The sequence below is a fragment of the Saccopteryx leptura genome, chromosome 5 (genome assembly GCF_036850995.1).
Source record: "Saccopteryx leptura isolate mSacLep1 chromosome 5, mSacLep1_pri_phased_curated, whole genome shotgun sequence".
Taxonomy (NCBI): domain Eukaryota; kingdom Metazoa; phylum Chordata; class Mammalia; order Chiroptera; family Emballonuridae; genus Saccopteryx; species Saccopteryx leptura.
The window spans coordinates 979,708-999,437 of record NC_089507.1 but is presented as its reverse complement, the minus strand read 5'-3'; the positions used below and the strand labels follow the sequence as shown (position 1 = coordinate 999,437).

The following is a 19,730-nucleotide window of genomic DNA, read 5'->3' as shown; positions in this document are numbered from 1 at the left end:
ACACAAACCCTAAACATCCTCACTATTCTAAATTATACAGTATTTACAATGAACAGTGAACAAATGAACCAGAGCCAACATTAACACCGTGAGACAGCTGAGGCAGAGAGCCCCCCGACCGGGAAGGAAAGGCAGCCCAGAGCGTGTGCGCACAGCGGGACCCACGACTGAGCCGCCACACACACGCGTGTGCACAGCAGGCTGCATCACCCAGGTCTCGGCCTCCTTAAGTCGTGACACACTTTACATCTGGCCTCTCCAAAATCCTTCAATGATGAGCCCTGAGAGACACGAAGTTCTTTAATATTTTAAACTGTTGCCCCAATACGTCACACTTTTTACATTAAAAACGCTACTCTTCCACAGCATGCGTGTGCACACACGTGCAGACAGTGTCAGGTTCTCTGCAGAGCTCAGTCCTCTTCTCCTGCTGCTGCTAAAGCAGAGAAGCCCCTTCCTGTGCTTTAAACTGAAGGCCCAGGAAGAACCAGGACACCTCACGTGAGGTCGGTCCCCAGTCACTGTCCTTGCCCTGCGAGTTCTCAGCAAGCGAGCTGAGAGCCCTCCTCCCAGGCCACAGCCCTACGCTTTGGCCCCTCGAGTGGCGCCAGTGTAGCCTACCCAGGACACAGCATGAGGCCTGACCCTCCCGTCACATGGTCACACAGCCTACTGTCCCAGCGTGGCCCTCATGCTGCCCCCTGGCCACAGGGTCCAGGGCGCCCCCTCCACTCAGGAGGAAGAGCAAGGGACCCGCAGCCACTGGTGTGCACGGACAGCTCAGGACGCAGAGGACACAGGTGACAGCAGAGTCTCGCTGTGACCACACACTCTCAGGGCCAGCACGGCACGGCAGGTCGGAGCTGGGCAGCGGGTGCCGCCCTATGGTCCCCAGCCGGCGCTCAGCTGGCCACACAGCACACAGCGTGCCTAAGCACTTACCCAAGTCATCTTCAGACAGCGACGCGGCCAGGACAGCGAACTTGGTGTTGTAGCGGGCTTTCTGCTTCTCGCTGAGCATGCTCCACTGGGACCCCAGCAGCTCCTCAATCTCCTCCACCGAGGCATCCGGGTGCTCCGCCACCACCTGTAAGCACAGGGAGGGTGTGCTGAGGAGGCCACGCACCCAAAACTCACCTGGGTTTTGGTTTGCACACAATCCAGTCACAACTGTCCCACAAAAGCTCCCGAGAGGACTCATGCTGACCTGAGGCTGAAACTCACTGAAAACCCTAAAGGAAAACAAGGCTGGAGCAGATGATCCAAGTGTATCATGTCTGCACAGGAAATGATCAACACTGAGAAAAAATAGTTTTCCAAAATCATGAAATTGTTAGGAAGTGGCCCTGGCCAGTTGGCTTAGTGGTAGAGTGGCAGCCTGGCATGTGGAAACTCTGGGTTGATTCCCAGTTAGGGCACACAGGAGAAGCGCCCATCTGCTTCTCCACCCTTCTCCCTCTCCTTTCCCTCTCTCTCTCTCTCCTCCTGCAGCCAGGGCTCTACTGGAGCGACTCGGTCCGGGTGTTGAGGATGGCTCCATGGCCTTGCTCAGGCTCTAAGGAAGGGCTCGGTTGCTGAGCAACAGAGCAAGGGCCCCAGATGGGCAGAGCATCACCCCCTGGTGGGCTTGCCGGGTGGATCCTGGTCGGGGCACATGCAGGGATCTGTCCCGGCCTCTCTTCCTCTCATTAAATTAAAAAAAAAAAAGTTGTTAGGAAGTTTCACTTTTCTAGGTTATGTTAAAAAATGAGTTGTAGGGGAAACGTCCCCCAGAACTGTGGTCTCAGAACATGGAGTGAGGTGGGGCCTGGCGTCGCGCTGGCCAGAGCACCCAGCCTGCACTTTCTGGCGCATGCTCTGGATGGATGGCACACTGGTGGGGTGCCCAAGCCCCGCCCCCGCCCAGCAGCTCTGCCACCACCCAGCAGAGCCAAGAGACAGGGCCACCCTGGCCCACCAGCCACACCAGGCTGCAGCACCTGCACCCATATCACCCAAGAAATGCAGACACTCCAGCCCACCAGACCTGCCAGCCAGGAGCCCGTCTTCACAGGCCTACAGGACCGCCACGGGCACCCTCCAGCCAGGCCGGGGCCTCCGCTGGGCCCCCTGCAGCAGCCTGGGAGTTTCCACCTGACTGTTCAGGTCCTGCCCGAGACCTCAATGCACTGGGCCTGGCACCAGTGTTCTCAAGGCCCCAGGGTTCTCGAGCACGTCGAGCTGGAAAGCCTTCACCGCAGGAGCACAGAGGTCAGTAAGCTGTGGCTCACAGGCAGACCTGGCCCACCTACTGTTGTGCGTCCTGCACCTGAGAACGCAGTTCACACTTCCGCACGGGCGGAAAGAGCAGGCTCTCACAGCACGTGACAGTGACAGGAGATTTCAGGGCCCGTGTCCACAGGCCTTGTCCCCACACTTCCTGTGGCCGTTCTCCAGCCGTACAAGCACAGCCAGGTAATGGCACAGAGACCCGGTCCCTTTAGTGCCCTCTAAACTGACTCAGAGTGCTAGCCACACCGAGCAGCCAGAGCCCACTCGGATGTGGGTCCTCCAGGGGGTAGTTCTGTGGAGGGGACAAGTGGGGGTGGTGTCTCTGCCCCCCAGTGACCTGGGCTGGCACTGGTCAGGCACCACCAGGACCTATCTCCTGCCCCCCAACGCAAAGCCATCACCACAGACAGTTGTCCCAGCCCCTTGCCATGTCCTCTTGACCCGGGGACCCCAGTCCTCTGGCCTTTCATTGCAGGTCACCTTCTGCAACACGAAGTTGGCTCTGACCTCCAGTGGTCTGCCGTGTCCTCGGGGCCCCGTGAACTGTCACGCTGCATGTCACCACTCTCCCCATGTCCCCAGTCCCCACCTGCTTCCTCCTCTACCCTTGGGGTGCCGCCCCTTTCAGACGAGCAGGGTCTTCCTGCCTGCCTGCCACCCAGGCTGCATGAGGAGTGAGCTCAATTAGCCCTCAGCACCGAGCATCAGGCACCTCAGACCTTCACGTGACACAAGTCCTGGGCAGTGGCCTCCGGAGGCTCCAGCCAGGGCTCCTCCGTGGGTGGTCACGCACGAACCTGCCACCCCACGCAGTTACCACACCAGACGACGCCCTTGATCGAAACCCATCACAGCAGTGTTCACAGCTGCTCGTCGGGCGAGCCTGCCCCAGCCCAGGGCCGCCCCTCCCCTGCTGAGTCCAGGCCAGACCGGCAGCTCCCCAACACCCCACACCTGCCCCGCCTCAGCCTGGTTTCAGCAGCGGTCTCCTGACTCAGTGCCGCTCCTCAGCTGGGGACACGGGAGAGGGGAGGGGAGCAGGGGGGGGATCCTGCCGTGTGGCAACGCCTTCTGCGGTCCCCTCGCCCGGCCAGCTGCTCCCCAGTGACAGTGAGCAGTGGGCAGAGCAGGCTCGACCTGCTAACACCTGCACGGGTCACACTTCCTGAAACACTCCTCCACCGGCCACACGCAGGTCTCGGCGACAGCGCGGCTCCCATCTGTTCACGGAGGAGCACTGGGCCCCGGACAGGACACGTCCAGCACCGCAGCCGCCACCCGGCAGCTCCACCATGCTCACCTCCTGGGGGTGCAGCTGCTCACAGCACGTCCTCCCTGTACAGCGTCTTCCCGGGGACAGAGGAAGCACCTTTATCCCTCGGGTAAGGAGGCCAGGACCACTCATTCATGTCTACGTTCCACGGCAGTGCGGTACAATGGTGACTGGTTCCACACACGCCCTCGTGCACACACGCATGCTGAGGCTTGAGCCCCCCCCCCCCCGTGTCTTGTCACTGGTAAAAGAGGACGGCCTCACTCAGGTCCCTGAGCTCAGTGCAGAGGCTGCGGGGCAGGTGATCCCCAGCAACCTGAGTGCCACTGTGAGAACCGGGTACCACTTTCACGGTGACACGCTGCCATGCAGCCAACAGGCCACGCAGCCAATAGTAGCTACTCCTTTATTTTTAATAAAGTACTTAGATACGTAAGAGAAACTACAAAAAGCCAGATACCTGCAATCCCACATGGCTGAGGAAGGCGTGGTCAGGGCCATCACCAAGGCTGCACCCCGCAGATGGCCACCAAACTGAGAGCTGCGTGTCCTCACTAGCCCTGAGGACACTGGAGGTGTGGGCCTCAGGCTCCCGCGCTCGCCTCCTCCGGACGGCAGGGCAGGGGCGGACACAGTGGCGGTGACTGCCCGGCCTGGGGGGAGGGCCCTCCGCCCTGCCCTCCTGTGGGTCCCCTGCTGCAGGGAAGCCGCCCCACGAGGGCACAGTGCACCAGTCTCCTTCAGGTGATGAGGGCAGCACCCTGGAAGACCCTCCTCCAGGTCAAGCCTTAGGAGATGCAGCCCAGCTGACGGCCCAACTGCGACCTGTGGGAAACCCTGGGGCAGAACCCCCAGCGAAGTGCTCCCAAATTCCTGACCCACAGACAACGAAGTGAGCTGTTACGGGACAACTGTATGCATCATGAACAGGCAGACAGCAGGGCCTCAGCTCTACTGGACCTGGAAACAGGAGGACCAGGACGGTGGAAAAGACCCTCAGAAACTGAAAACCAAGAGCAAAAACTACTCCTAACTACTGGACTGCTACTAACAATGCAGCCTGCAGGAAAGTCCTCAGTGACCTGACGCTCAGGAGGACCGCCCACTGCCACCAGGCACGTGCACTCTCCCCATCCAGGCTCTCGGGGTCCCTCCGTCCCCACTGAGGACCGCCCACTGCCACCAGGCACGTGCACTCTCCGCATCCAGGCTCTGGGGGTCCCTCCGTCCCCACTGAGGACCGCCCACTGCCACCAGGCACGTGCACTCTCCACATCCAGGCTCTCGGGGGTCCCTCCGTCCCCACTGAGGACCGCCCACTGCCACCAGGCACGTGCACTCTCCCCATCCAGGCTCTGGGGGTCCCTCCGTCCCCACTGAGGACCGCCCACTGCCACCAGGCACGTGCACTCTCCGCATCCAGGCTCTGGGGGTCCCTCCGTCCCCACTGAGGACCGCCCACTGCCACCAGGCACGTGCACTCTCCACATCCAGGCTCTGGGGGTCCCTCCGTCCCCACTGAGGACCGCCCACTGCCACCAGGCACGTGCACTCTCCCCATCCAGGCTCTCGGGGGTCCCTCCGTCCCCACTGAGGACCGCCCACTGCCACCAGGCACGTGCACTCTCCACATCCAGGCTCTCGGGGGTCCCTCCGTCCCCACTGAGGACCGCCCACTGCCACCAGGCACGTGCACTCTCCACATCCAGGCTCTGGGGGTCCCTCCGTCCCCACTGAGGACCGCCCACTGCCACCAGGCACGTGCACTCTCCACATCCAGGCTCTGGGGGTCCCTCCGTCCCCACTGAGGACCGCCCACTGCCACCAGGCACGTGCACTCTCCCCATCCAGGCTCTGGGGGTCCCTCGTCCCCACTGAGGACCGCCCACTGCCACCAGGCACGTGCAGTCTCCGCATCCAGGCTCTCGGGGGTCCCTCGTCCCCACTGAGGACCGCCCACTGCCACCAGGCACGTGCACTCTCCCCATCCAGGCTCTGGGGGTCCCTCCGTCCCCACTGAGGACCGCCCACTGCCACCAGGCACGTGCACTCTCCGCATCCAGGCTCTCGGGGGTCCCTCCGTCCCCACTGTGATGTCATCCAGTCCCTCCCAGCCTCAGGCTGTGGGCTGTGCTCCAGGGGCAGCCAGCACACTGAGCTGCAGGGCTGAGCCACGCCTGCCAGACAGGCTAGCAAACAGCGCTGACCAGGAACTAACCCACCTCCACAGGCAGTGCACCTCTTCATTTACAAGAAAGAAGCTGGAAGCTGACCTTAGCAAGTGGCAACCAATGTCCTGACAATCCCAGTCCCCTACTGAGTGACCCTAGAAAAGGAGAGGCCAGGGGCAGAGGGGACGTTCCACCCGGCTCGAGGTCTCAGGGCTGGGCGCTGGTCATCAACTGACAGCCAAACAAAAACACCCTTGGGTGTAACAGGCTACCACTCCCAAAAAGAGGCCCACCTAGAAAGACCCCGCCTGGTCTACTGGGAGGACCTGGGCAGCTCTCCAGCCCCAGTTGGGGTCACTCACACAGAATGCACACTCAGGTTAACAAGCACCAAGACTCATGCCTTCCCGATAACAATTAGCCAGCCAGCACCTGACCCTGCCGGCAAAGGGCCCAGACCTCACGCCCAAGGCCGGCACACAGGCAGACGGGGCATCTGTCCTAAAGCAGGGCTGAGTGTCCACTGTGCACCTGCAGTTTGGTTTGGCCTTCAGTGTGACACCAACAGCAAAAACAGGTACCATGGGCTCTGGAGGGTGCTCAGAGCACAAGGCTGTGTGGCACCCAGGCTGCAGGGCACTGGTGACAGTGACACGGTCCCCTGGCGGCTGCGGAGGCTGAGCAGCATCTCCTCCCACGTGCACTGGCCATCCGGGCCCTTCCATAAGGTGCCACTTTCATGGACCCCTTCTCCTCGGGACTGTCTGAGCTCTGCACAGGGCCTGTGCGTCCCCTGGGCTCACTGCCTGGCACACACTGTCCTGTAATGCTGTTCCTTCAGGGACATCACACGTGTGGCTTAAGAAATCCTCTCATCTCCCAAAGTGACAAGGGGAACCACACTGTGAAATGGCCAGTGTGGCCCAGTGCCAGTCCTGCAGGAGTCCTTGCCCATCTGGGGCCACACAAGTCCACTCTGGGCTCTGCTGTCCCACACGTCACTGTCCCGCACGGCACTGCCACACTCATCAGTGTTTTCAGTCACAGGTCTTCCTCCGCAGGCCTAGCTTTTAGGCCAGGCTTCTCTGAAACGTGGCTGGCGGCCTCCTCAGGGGAAGGGCAGGGGATCCCGCTGAGCTTTACTAGGGTTGCATGGACTCAACCTCTAGCGCGGGAGAATGACTGCTCCAACTGCAGCTCCATAGAGGAACAGATAACCTCTACTGCTGCTAAAATGTCAGTGATTTTTCACCAAAGTCATGCATATTTTGTTATATTTATTCGTCAGTACCTCATACTTATATCAAAATCAGTATCTTTATTTTTTTAGCAAGAAAGAAACAAGGAAGGGAGAGAGATGAGACGCATCAACTCGTAGTTGTGTCACTAGCTGTTCATTGATTGCTTCTCATATGTGCCTTGAACAGGGGGCTCAAGCTGAGCCAGTGACCCCTTGCTCAAGCCAGCGACCATGGAACCATGTCTGTGATCCCGTGCTCAAGCCAGATGAGCTCATGCTCAAGCCAGCGACCTTGGGCTCAAGCCAGCGACCATGGAGTCATGTCTGTGACCCCGTGCTCAAGCCAGATGAGCTCATGCTCAAGCAGGTGACCAGGGGGTTTCAAGTCTGGGTCCTCCACATCCCACACTGACACTCTACCCACTACACCTCCTGGTCAGGAAAACAGCACCTTTTTTAACATGACATTTTCTCTGTTCTGCTCTTGAATTCTGCATTATATTCAGCAGTTCTGGTTAACTCTCTTATTTTTTTTTAAGATTTTATGTATTCATTTTAGAGAGGAGAGGGAAGGAGAGAGGAAGGGAGGAGAAAGGGAGTGGGGAAGAGGGAGGGAGGGGGAGAGAGGGGAAGGAGGGAGAGACAGGAGGGAGGGGGAGGGGGAAAAGAGCGGGAAGCATCAACTCGTAGTTACCTCCTTTATTTGTCTTGACCTGGCAAGTCTGGGATTCCAAACTGGCAACCCCGGCAATCCAGGTTCATGCTCTACCCACTGCAGCACCACAGGACAGGCAGTGAGCCCTCCCTCTAAAGATGTTCCGTAGAGTCTCCAAGTTTCCCACACAGACCTCTGCAAACAATGTCAGCTTTCTGCCTCCACAACTATGCTTTTTTATTTATTGTCTTACTGTATTGCTGTACGCCTAGTATACATTTTTACTATAACATTTAATGTAAGAGGTGACAGAAAGGCATCCTGCCTTGTGAATTTTAAAGAGAATGCTTCTAACATTTCATTGATAAGTGTGATGCTAGTATAAAGTTTTTGATACAAACCCTTCAACTTAAGGAATTCCCCTCCTAATCCTGGGTTGCTAACTCATATCAAAGAGCAATTAATTTCATCTAATGCCTTTTCTCCATCTATTAAGATAACCATTAATCTGTGACAGAATAAATCACAATAGATTTTCTAACATTATACCCCTTTACCTTCCTGAGAAAAGCCCCTCCCCATCACAGCAACAGTGAACAAAACCAAAAATGGGGCCCTGGCCAGGTGGCACAGTGGATAAAGTGTCGTCCCAGCAGCTGAGGTCGTGAGTTCTACCCCCGGTCAGAGCACGCAGAAGCACCCAATGAGTGCACATCTAAATGGAACTAAATGGAACAATGAGTTGATGCTTCTTTCTCTTTCCCCCGTCCTCATTCTCTCAAATGGAAAAATTTTTTTAGAAAATTAATGGGGGCCCTGGCCAGTTGGCTCAGCAGTAGAGCGTCAGCCCAGTGTGTGGTAGGGGGCATGCCGGGTGGGTCCCAGTCAGGGCTCATGCAGGAGTCTGTCTCTCTGCCTCCCGGCCTCTCACTTAAAATGAAAAAAATTAATGGGGAATCAAGCCTTCACAATACACTAACAGATCATGCATCCCATAAACATGAGTAAGAAAATCACTCAAATGCTTTCATGACTGATACTGTCCTGTTAAATACTGCGGAAACAGGTGCTCAGCAGAGATGGTGCTCTTGGGCACAGGAGGTCTGTCAGTGCACACAGGCCCCGGGAAGACATCCCCCAGGGCCCTGCTGAGCACCAGGCTGAGGGCTGGCAGGGGGCTCCCAGTGAAAGCTACGTCTCAGTCCCTGCACCTCCTCAGGCACCAAGAATGAACATCTCGGCCACGGGATGATGGTCAGTGGCTGGTGCACAGCGGGGCGTTCCAGGTCTGGAACCCACAGGAAGCCCACGGCTCCTCAAGACAGGCAGCTCCTCTGACCCCCCCCCCCCCAGCGTGAGGACACGCCGCACCCCGCAGTACCCACCTCGTCCCGGTGCTTCTGACAGAAGACCAGGAACTGGGATGCCGCATCTCCCTTCCTGCTCCGTGGAGCGGACGCTACAGTCCTCTTCCTCCCAGGAGGAGACCCCATGCCTCTCCTGGGGTCGGACTCTGCCACCTTTGGAGGAGTCGTCGTCACTGTCCCAAGGCCACCGTCCTGACTCTCAGCAAAGTGAGACAGCTTGGCTCTCCGCCCTCTCTTGATGGGGACGCCCTCCTCCCTCCAGGACCTAGCGTCCCCAGCAGCCTCTCCAGTGACTCTGGTGGGCTCCAGCGCCTCCACCACGATGCCTGCCTCCTTGGCCACGTGGGGGTTCAGGTGGAGCTGGTCCCCCACGTAGAGGAAGGTGAACTTGGCTTTTCGCTCCTCCACTGACAAGGCTGCAGCCTCTTCTGCCTGGAGGAGGCCCATCTCCCACTGTGCCCTCAGCTTCCCTGAAATAGGTTTCAACAGCTGAAAAGGAAAACACAGACACTCTAAGTCTCACTAGGAAAACAAAAGTTAACCCACTTTAAAGGATACTTCTGGAATTTCAGATAAATTTACAAATCAAAATTATAAAAGCCAAGTAATTTAAAGGTTTTACAAAGTTCAGCCCAATATAACTCTTTCTTTAAGCTAGGAATGAATTTTAACCACATTTGACTAATGTAAATGCATACGTGTAAGTTATGTATTAAATACATTTCTGTATCTGCAGAGGAAAGTGAGAATGACAACTCACGCTGTCTTAGGGGAACATAGTCACGTTGACCTCACTGTGACACAGCACACTGGGGTAGAGTGAGCAGTGACAGGCGTGAGGCGTCACCACACGATTCTAAACCACATAAGTTCAGAACAAGGTCAAGAATTAAGAATAAAAACTAAGCTTTTGGTTTGAAATTGTACTTAAGGATCATCAATCACCTTAATTTTCTCAGCTTTCGTGGGGGCCTGCTTGGCACTTTCTTGGCATAATTTTTCAAACTGTCCTTCTCCTTCAAAAGCTACCAGGCTCTTCTCGAATATCCAGGCCCTCTCGGGGGCATCACCGAAGAACTGCACGTGGTACTGCCGCGCACTTTTCTTCTGACCTGGTTTTCAAAATAAAATTTTAGACCTTGAAAGTTAGAATTTGGGATGAAATTAAGCAAGACTATTATTAAGCACTGACACTGAGCTGCTAACTGATGCTGACTGTCGCTCTCGCATAACCTGCTCTTATGCCAGTGCTCCAGGCCAAGGGGGGACACCCAGACAAGGTTCAAAGCTGCCCGGGAAAGAACACTGACTAAATTACTCCACTGCCTCCCTCCCAGATGCACTTAGAAAGATACCAAACGAAAAGACAGGAGAGGACATCACACCCTGCCACTCGACAGAGAGGACAGTCAGCAGTGAAGGGAGCAGCCAGTGCAAAGACCAGCCCTACCTCCTACCAGCTGGCAGTCCTGCCAGCCACCCCCTCCAGACCTCAGAGTGGGGTAAGGGCACTGGTGACCTCCAAGGGCAGCCAGGAGGCCACAGTGTGACCCAGGAAATGGTCACTGCTTTGCTCTCAGCAGAAAGGAATAAAGCCACATCCCCAGTACATCCAGCAGGCCCTGGGTAAGGAAGGAACACCTGGTCCTCAAACCCAAGAGACGGGGTGCAGACTGGGCTGAGGTGGAGTGAGGTTGAAAACTAGTAAGCTGGCTATCAGGTCAGATCTCTGTGCCCATGGGGAAGAAGTGGTCTCCGTCACGGAACGGCCTGTCCTGTTCCCTCACACAGAACACTGGCCACGAGAAATCCAAGAACACTGTTGGAGATCCCCCAACAAAGCAAACCAGCCAAACACTCTAAAGCTGTGTTTGCCCGTCTGCAAACCAGTCCACCAGAAATTTCATGCTGGGCTGTGAAAGAGTTAACTACCCTGATCATACAACTATGAAGATTATAGACACAATGATCTTAGTGGAATTTGCTTACATTCAAGGTGACTTCTGTCCCCCAAATAATCCTATTTTCACTGGTCCCCAAGTGAAAAAGATGAAAACCACTGCTCTGAAATAAGGAAACAGCCCCCCCACAAACACACAGGCTTTAGGCTGCTCCAAGCACTTCCCACTCAAACACAGGCCACCAAACACACAAGCAGTCTGCAGGGACACAAACACAGCTAGGAAGACATCGACCACATGAGAAACATCTCGTTCGCAATGAAAAGAGAACACAGAAAAAGCTATTAGTAATTTTAAACTGCAATCATGAAAATAAAATTCAACAAGAAGGCTTGGAAGATAAGAAGAAATCTCTCAGAAAGAAGAAAAAAAAAACAAGATAAAAAACGCCTGCCCCATAAGAAAACTACAGGACAGTCAGGGGCACAATACCCAATAATAGCCCCCTTGAAAGAAAAACAGAAACTCCAAACAATGAACACAAGAACATGCCTCAGAACTAATGCAGCCCTGAGAGCCTCCCCCACACCCCCCCCCCAGGACACATCTCTGTGACACTGAAGCTGCCGGGGGGGGGGGGGGGACACGACAGTTTCTTCCATGTTAATGGAACGACAGGTAGAACGACAAGGTACTTCAAGAGCAACTCTAGCCTGTGCGGTGGCGCAGTGTATAGAGCATCGACCTGGAATGCGGAGGTCGCTGGTTTGAAATCACGAACTTGCCCGGTCAAGACACAAACAAGAAGCTACTATGAGTTGAGGCTTCCCACTCCTCCCCCTTCTCCTTTCTCTTCTCTCTCTAAAATAAATAAATAAAATCTTTTTTTTTTTTAAGTGAGAGGAGGGGAGATAGACTCCCACACGTGTTTCAACCAGGATCCACATGGCAACCCTGTCTGCGACCAATGCTTGAATCAACCAAGCTATTTTTAGTGCTTGAGGCTGACGCTCAGAGCAACCAAGCTATCCTCAGCGTCCAGGGCCTACGCTCAAACCAATCAAGCGACTGACTGTGAGAGAGGGAGAAGAGAAGCAGATGGGTGCTTCTCCTGTGTGCCCTGACCAGGAATCTAACCCAGGACATCCACACACCAGGTTGATGCTCTATCCATTTAGCCAATGCCCAGGGACAATAAAATCTTTTTTCTTTTTTCTTTTTTTTTTTTACAGAGACAGAGAGTGAGTCAGAGAGAGGGATAGGGACAGAAAGACAGGAACGAAGAGAGATGAGAAGCATCAATCATTAGTTTTTCACTGCGCGTTGCAACACCTTAGTTGTTCATTGATTGCTATCTCATATGTGCCTTGACTGCGGGCCTTCAGCAGACTGAGTAACCCCTTGCTGGAGCCAGCGACCTTGGGTTCAAGCTGGTGGGATTTTGCTCAAACCAGATGAGCCCACACTCAAGCTGGCGACCTCGGGGTCTCGAACCTGGGTCCTCTGCATCCCAGTCCGACGCTCTATCCACTGTGCCACCGCCTGGTCAGGCGAAAATCTTTTTTTTTTTTTTTTTTTAATTCAGTGAGAGGAGGGGAGGTAGAGACAGACTCCTGCATGTGCCCCAACTGGGATCCACCTGGCATGCCCACTAGGGGGCAATGCTCTGCCCATCTGAGGCGTTGCTCTGTTGCTGAGCAACAAAGTTCTTTTGTGTATGTGTATGTGTGTGTGTGTGTGTGTGTGTGACAGAGAGAGAGACAGAGGGACAAAGAGGGACAGACAGACAGAGAAAGGGAGAGAGATGAGAAGCATCAACTATTAGTTGCGGCACCTTAGTTGTTCATTGATTGGTTTCTCATATGTGCCTTGACCGGGGGGTTACAGCAGACCGAGTAACCCCTTGCTCAAGGCAGCAACCTTAGGTTCAAGCTAGTGAGCTTTGCTCAAACCAGATGAGCCCACGATCAAGTCATCGACCTCGGGTCTCGAACCTGGGTCCTCCACATCCCAGTCCAATGGTCTATCCACTGCGCCACCGCCTGGTCAGGCAACGAAGTTCTTCTTAGTGCTTGATGTGGAGGCCATAGAACCATCCTTAGCACGTGGGGCCAAATCACTCCAATTAAGCCATGCTGCAGGAGGAGGAGAGAGCAAGAGAGCGAGAGAGAGAAAACAGAGAGAGAGGAAGAGAAAGAAGAGAGAGAAGAGAGAGAAGAGGGGTGGAGAAGCAGGTGGACACTTCCCCTGTGTGTGCTGACTGGGAATCGAACCCAGGGCTTCCACACACGGGGTCGATGCTCTACCACTGAGCCAACCAACCAACCAGGGCCAATAAAATCTTTTAAAAAGCCTGAACAGGTGGTGGCGCAGTGGATAGAGCGTCGGACTGGGATGCGGAAAGACCCAGGTTCGAGACCCCGAGATCGCCAGCTTGAGCGTGGGCTCATCTGGCTTGAGCAAAGAGCTCACCAGCTTGGACCCAAGGTCGCTGGCTCCAGCAGGGGGTTACTCGGTCTGCTGAAGGCCCGCGATCAAGGCACATGTGAGAAAGCAATCAATGAACAACTAAGAAGGCACAATGTGCAACGAGAAACTGATGATTGATGCTTCTCATCTCTCTCCATTCCTGTCTGTCTGTCCCTGTCTATCTCTGTCTCTGTAAAAAAAAAAAAAAAAAAAAAGAGCAACTGTAGATACTAGCAGGAAATGAAATAATTAATACCTAAATATTCTAAGAAATATTATTCTCCCCTGATGAGAGGTGGCACAAGGGATAGAGTGTCAACCTCGGACACTGAGGTCCCAGGTTCCAAAGCCCAAGGTTGCCAGCTTGAGCATGGGCTCATCAATATGATCTCATGGTCACTGGCATGAGCCCACGGTTGCTGGCTTGAGCAAGGGGGTCACTGGCTCGGCTGGAGTCCCTGGTCAAGACACGTATGAGAAGCAATCAATGAACAACTAAGGTGCTGCAACTATGAGCTGATGCTTTTTGTCTCTCTCCTTTCCTGTTTCTCTCTCTCTCTCAAAAAAAAAAAAATATTCTCAACATAAAATTCTATACCCAGCCAAATCCGTAAATCAGATGTGGGGACAGAAAAGTCACATCCTCCAAACCACAGGGACTCAAATTTACCTCCTGTTCAAACTTTCTTAGGTCACCAACAACATACACCAGCAAAAAAGAAAACTGACGAAAAAGAGCCCAGTGTGGAACCGCAGAAAACAGCACCTGAGGCTCAGGAAAGGCCGGCCCAGAGGAGGAAAGGCAAAGGTGGGAGTCCCCGCAACCCAGACGGCAGCGGAGAGAGAAGCCTCCGCAGAAAGCTCCAGGAGAAGACAAGAGGAAAGAATCCCCCACACCAGAGGGCTGTCTGAGCAGCAACGAAAGAGTGTGAAAAGATAAGATCTGCCTGACCAGGCGGTGGCGCAGTGGATAGAGCATCAGACCGGAATGCTGAGGACCCAGGTTCGAGACCCCGAGGTCGCCAGCTTGAGCGCGGGCTCATCTGGTTTGAGCAAAGCTCACCAGCTTGGACCCAAGGTCGCTGGCTTAAGCAAGGGGTCATTCGGTCTGCTGAAGGCCCACAGTCAAGGCACATATGAGAAAGCAATCAATGAACAACTAAGGTGTCTCAATGAAAAACTGATGATTGATGCTTCTCATCTCTCTCCGTTCCTGTCTGTCTGTCCCTATCTATCCCTCTCTCTGACTCTCTCTCTGAAAAAAAAAAAAAAAGATAAGACCTAAGGAGAAGAAAAGGAAAATAGGATCTAACACAGGTTTTCATCCCCCTCAACTGCAGACTTATATATAACAGGATAAGTTTTAAGGACAGAGAAGCAAATAATTGAAAACAATTAAGGCTGTATGGACAGCAACATATACGATTTAAAAAGAAAGGCAATAATTGACTACAGGTAAAACAAAAGGTCATATAAGACAGAAAGTCAATTACAGCACACAGGTGGTTTTTCTGAGTGACATTTATTCATAGACAAAATCAGATAAACACTTATGTTTGAAAAAACAGTGAGTTAGGGCCCTGACCAGTTGGCTCCTGGCGTGTGGAAGTCCCAGGTTCAATTCCCAGTCAGGGCATACAGGAGAAGTGACTGTTTCTCCAACCTTCCCCCTTGTTTGAGCAAGTTGTGCCATGCGCTGAGGATGGCTCCAGTGGCCTCGCCTCAGATACTAAAAGAGCTTGGTTGCCAAGCAACAGAGCAGCAGCCCCATATGGGCAGATCATTGTGTGGTAGGGGGCTTGACAGGTGGATCCCAGTCGGTCAGGGGGCACGTGGGAGTCTATCTCTGCCTCCCACCTCTCACTTAATAAAAAAAGGAGAAAATAATAATAATAATAAAGTGAGCTAATTATATGGGAAAGTGGAAATGGAAGAAATAGGAAATAACTAAAGAGACCAATTTTCTTTGGGGGAAGGTGGGGGAGGAAGGGAGAGAAAAGAGAGAAGCATCAACTCATTCCACGTAGTTGTACACCCATTGATTGTCTCTCACTCGTGCCCTAATTAGGGTTCTAACCAGTGACCTCAGGGTTGAGCCAGCACCCTTAGGATAGAGCCAGTGACCCTGGGATCGAACTGAAACCTCCATGCTCTGGAACAATGCCCTATCTACTGTGCCCCTGGCCAGGGCCATTTTCCAGGATAGGAAGTCAACAGAAATGTCCAAATGATAAAATTAGCAGTTAAAACTACACAGAAGAAAATGTTGAATTAAAAATAATTACTTCTTAGGAGTAGAAAAAACTGTTTTTCACTATTAACCTCTCAATACTTTTTTAAAGATCTTTTTTGTATTTTTCTGAAGTTGGAAACGAGAGGCAGTCAGACTCCCGCATGCGCCCGACTGGAATCCACCCAGCATGCCCACCAGGGGGCGATGCTCTGCCCTTCTGGGGCGTCGCTCTGTTGCAACCAGAGCCATTCCAGCGCCTGAGGCAGAGGCCATGGAGCCATCTTCAGCGTCCGGGCCAAATTTGCTCCAGTGGAGCCTGGGCTGCAGGACGGGAAGAAAGAGAGAGGAAGGAGAGGGGGAGGGGTGGAGAAGCAGATGGGCGCTTCTCCTGTGTGCCCTGGCCGGGAATCGAACCCGGGACTCCCGCACGCCAGGTCGACGCTCTACCACTGAGCCAACCAGCCAGGGCTTTTTAAAAAGATTTTATTTATTGATTTTACTGGGGTTGGGGAAGAAGTACCAACTCATGTCGCTTCACTTTAGTTGTCTGTCATACGTGCCTTGACCAGGCAAGTCTAGGGTTTTGAACCAGTGACCTCAGTGTTCTAGGTTGATACTCTATCCACTGTGCCACCATAGGCCAGGCCTCAATACAATTTGACATGTTTATAAGTACGTATGCTTCTTGATTTTAAAACAGGTAAGATTAAGAAATATGTCAGTTGATTGGTGACTTCTCCCATTAAACTTTAATACTTTCAATTTTGGGGGAGGTCACAGAGACAGTGAGAGAGACAGAGGGACAGGAAGGGAGAGAGATGAGAAACATCAATTCTTCGTTGCGGCACCTTAGTTGTTCATTGATTACTTTCTCATATGTGCTTTGACTGGGGGGCTACAGCAGAATGAGTACCTCTTGCTCAAGCCAACAACCTTGGGCTTCAAGCCAGTGACCATGTGGTCATGTCCATGATCCCATGCTCAAGTCAGTAACTCCATGCTCAAGCTGGTGAGCTCGTGCTCAAGCTGGTGACCTCAGGGTTTTAAACCTGGGTCCTCTGCATCCCAGTCCAATGCTCTATCTACTGCACCACTGCCTGGTCAGGCTACACTTTAATACTTTCCTTGGATGCCATAATATAGATACATGTCAAAGTATTTGCATAAGGAAGGAGATGTTACAGTGTATATGATGAAATGATATAAAGTTACAGAGTTTTTATAAATAGTGACATAAAAAATGCTACTACTTATGTATCAGGTAGAAAAAACACAGGAGGGATACCATTATCTGATTCCAAGTTTGTGAAATAAATGTAACATTTTTGAAGTTCTTTCCTGCCTAGAAATTTGGTAACAATGTAACCCAATTACCTCCTATTTTTTATAGGTTTCTTTAATCTACATGTAACTTATTTTGGTGCAAATTGAGAGGTGAATATCTCATTGCTTTATTTTACCACATAATTAACTTGTGCTACCACTATTATAAGTAATCTTCCTTCCTGTACTGATTCTGATATTCACTGATCACAGTTGTTGGTATGAAAACACCTGTCACTGACTCCCCAACATCCATACCTCCTAATAGGAGGCCAGACACCTAATGTGGTAGGAGGTGACTTTCCTCCCCTGTGGCCCACTGGACCTAAGGTGGCCCCGGCCCATCTGGGCTGAACCGAGCCCATCTTTCTCCAAAATCTGTGGAGCCTCTGAATCGACAGCAGCCGTCTGTGTGCAGGGTGGACTCACAAAGGGACGAGGCTCCTCCAAGCTGAGGCTGCAGGGAGGAAGAGAAGCCACAAAGACACAGACAAGGCCAGGTGTCTACAGGAGCAAGCACAGAGCACAGGGTCCGTCACAAGGACACAGACAAGGCCAGGTGTCCACAGGAGCAAGCACAGAGCACAGGGTCCGTCACAAGGACACAGACAAGGCCAGGTGTCCACAGGAGCAAGCACAGAGCACAGGGTCCGTCACAAGGACACAGACAAGGCCAGGTGTCTACAGGAGCAAGCACAGAGCACAGAGTCCGTCACAAGGACACAGACAAGGCCAGGTGTCTACAGGAGCAAGCACAGAGCACAGGGTCCGTCACAAGGACACAGACAAGGCCAGGTGTCCACAGGAGCAAGCACAGAGCACAGGGTCCGTCACAAGGACACAGACAAGGCCAGGTGTCCACAGGAGCAAGCACAGAGCACAGGGTCCGTCACAAGGACATGAAGCCACAGAGTTCCAAGGGAAACAGGACAAGCATCCCCACACCTGCGTTTCCACGTTCAGGCTCTGGAGGGCACCAGAGCCCCAACATAGGTAAAGCAGAAACCAACAAAACTGCAAGCACAAGGCAGGCCACCGTCACACTGAGAGACTGTAACACACCTCTTAGCAGCTGACAGAACAAGCAAAAGAAAAAAAATTAGTAAGGAGAACTTAATATCAAACAACCCAAGACATGAAAAGGCCAGGCTACCTGTAATATTCTTAGAAAACACTGAATTTAGAAATAAAGCAATGAGAGTTCCATTCCATAAAATAGAAAAAGTGATGACTAAAATCTCCATAACGAAAAGTTACTTGATTCCAGACCTGTTTTCTAAAGAGGAAACCAGAAGAGTGCAGGCATGCCAGAGAGACTGTGAGCCTCCCGGACGCAGGGAACCCAGCCAGCCTCCCGTGTGAAACCAGAAGCCCCATCCAGACGTCCACCCGGGAGACGGCAGCCCAGACCAGCTCTGCTACTCCGTATCAGAAACAAGCTGGTAAGATTTCTGCTAACTTTGATTTTCGGAGGAAATCTAAACCTGCAAAGCAACCCATACTGAGCTGCAGCTTGTAAGCTGTGCTCTGTCCTGCACGTGTGCTGTGGAGTGTGCCTGAGATCAGGTTCAAGCACAGCTACAATCCCAAGCATGACAAATAAAAACAAGTGCACACACACAGAAAAAAGAGAAAAAAGACCTGGGGTGGGAAAAGGGGGTATGGTGATGGAAACACTACCTGATTCACAAGACGCCGTGCTCACCAGCTCCACACAGAAGCCCTTCCTCACACCTGTCCTTCCCCAGTAAGGACACCTAAACTCCAAAGGACACCACCCTGCTCCACCCCTGAAACCACACGCCCTGCAGGGCCCAGTTCTGGGCTCCCACAACTACCCTCCATCAAGAGCGCCCTGGTTTCCTCCAAGAAGTGGCAAGTCCAGGATGGGGGTTCAGAGGACAAAGTGCAAAATGAGCCTGGGACATCTCGCTGGGCCACAGGCAGGAAGTGCCACAGGCTGATGGAGATGTCTGAGGACACAGCTGAAAGGGACTAACGGTCACATCTGGAACAACGTGAGCACTGAAGAGTGAGGACTCTAACAAATAAGTCATTTTTTAGGAGGGAGAGCTCATTTTCACAGAAAAATAACAACTAATCCAACAGAGAAAGCAGGGTAAAAATGGACACTTACCATTTTAGAAGTTAATAAATCAACAAGGAGCACTGAATCCCGGGGAAGGCTGTCAAGGAACTCAGCCCACCAGCATGGCCACAGACCATGCGTGCTAACGCCTTCCCAGAACAGTGTGGGACACTGAACAGGGACATGGGACAGCTGACCCCAGGAGCTCCCGGTGTCTGACACCCGCCCACCACGCCTCTGTCCTCCCCCCACTTCACATCCTTCCTGAGGTTCTCTGACCTTCTCTTCCCAAATGTCACTCCACTCTTTCCAGCTGGGGGGTCACCCTGGCTCTCTCTCTTCCGAAGGCCCTTCCCAGGCAAAGGGCAGTCTCAGCTGGTGTTTGTTTTCAAACTCTTCAGATTGAGATACCTCCAGGGTGCATGCTGGGGTCCCTAAAGCCCCTGGGAAGGACTCCCCGAGTCGGGCAAGTTGAGGATACAAAGAGCCTCGTGGAGTCTCAGCTGGAGCCAGCCCAGAGGCTCCCCCGGCCACGCAGTGCTCTGGAGCCTGCATGTCCGCCTGGGCCTGGAGGCCGAAGGCCTGGGCAGTGCTGTGGAGCCTGCATGTCCGCCTGGGCCTGGAGGCAGAAGGCCTGGGCAGTGCTGTGGAGCCTGCATGTCCGCCTGGGCCTGGAGGCCGAAGGCCTGGGCAGTGCTGTGGAGCCTGCATGTCCGCCTGGGCCTGGAGGCAGAAGGC

At 53.4% G+C, this 19,730-nt stretch overlaps 1 protein-coding gene across 6 annotated transcripts in view; it reads right to left on the bottom strand.

Annotated features, from left to right (window-relative positions):
• NSD2 (nuclear receptor binding SET domain protein 2) overlaps positions 1–19,730 on the bottom strand; it is a 68,189-nt gene that overhangs the window by 27,439 nt on the left and 21,020 nt on the right. For all 6 annotated transcript variants that reach the window (XM_066384762.1, XM_066384765.1, XM_066384768.1 and 3 more), the window contains exons 4-6: positions 9,923–10,089; positions 8,996–9,466; positions 943–1,087 (exon numbers count right to left, since the gene is read on the bottom strand). In XM_066384762.1, the coding sequence (XP_066240859.1) occupies positions 943–1,087; positions 8,996–9,466; positions 9,923–10,089 (783 nt within the window). The remainder of the gene's footprint in view (positions 1–942; positions 1,088–8,995; positions 9,467–9,922; positions 10,090–19,730) is intronic.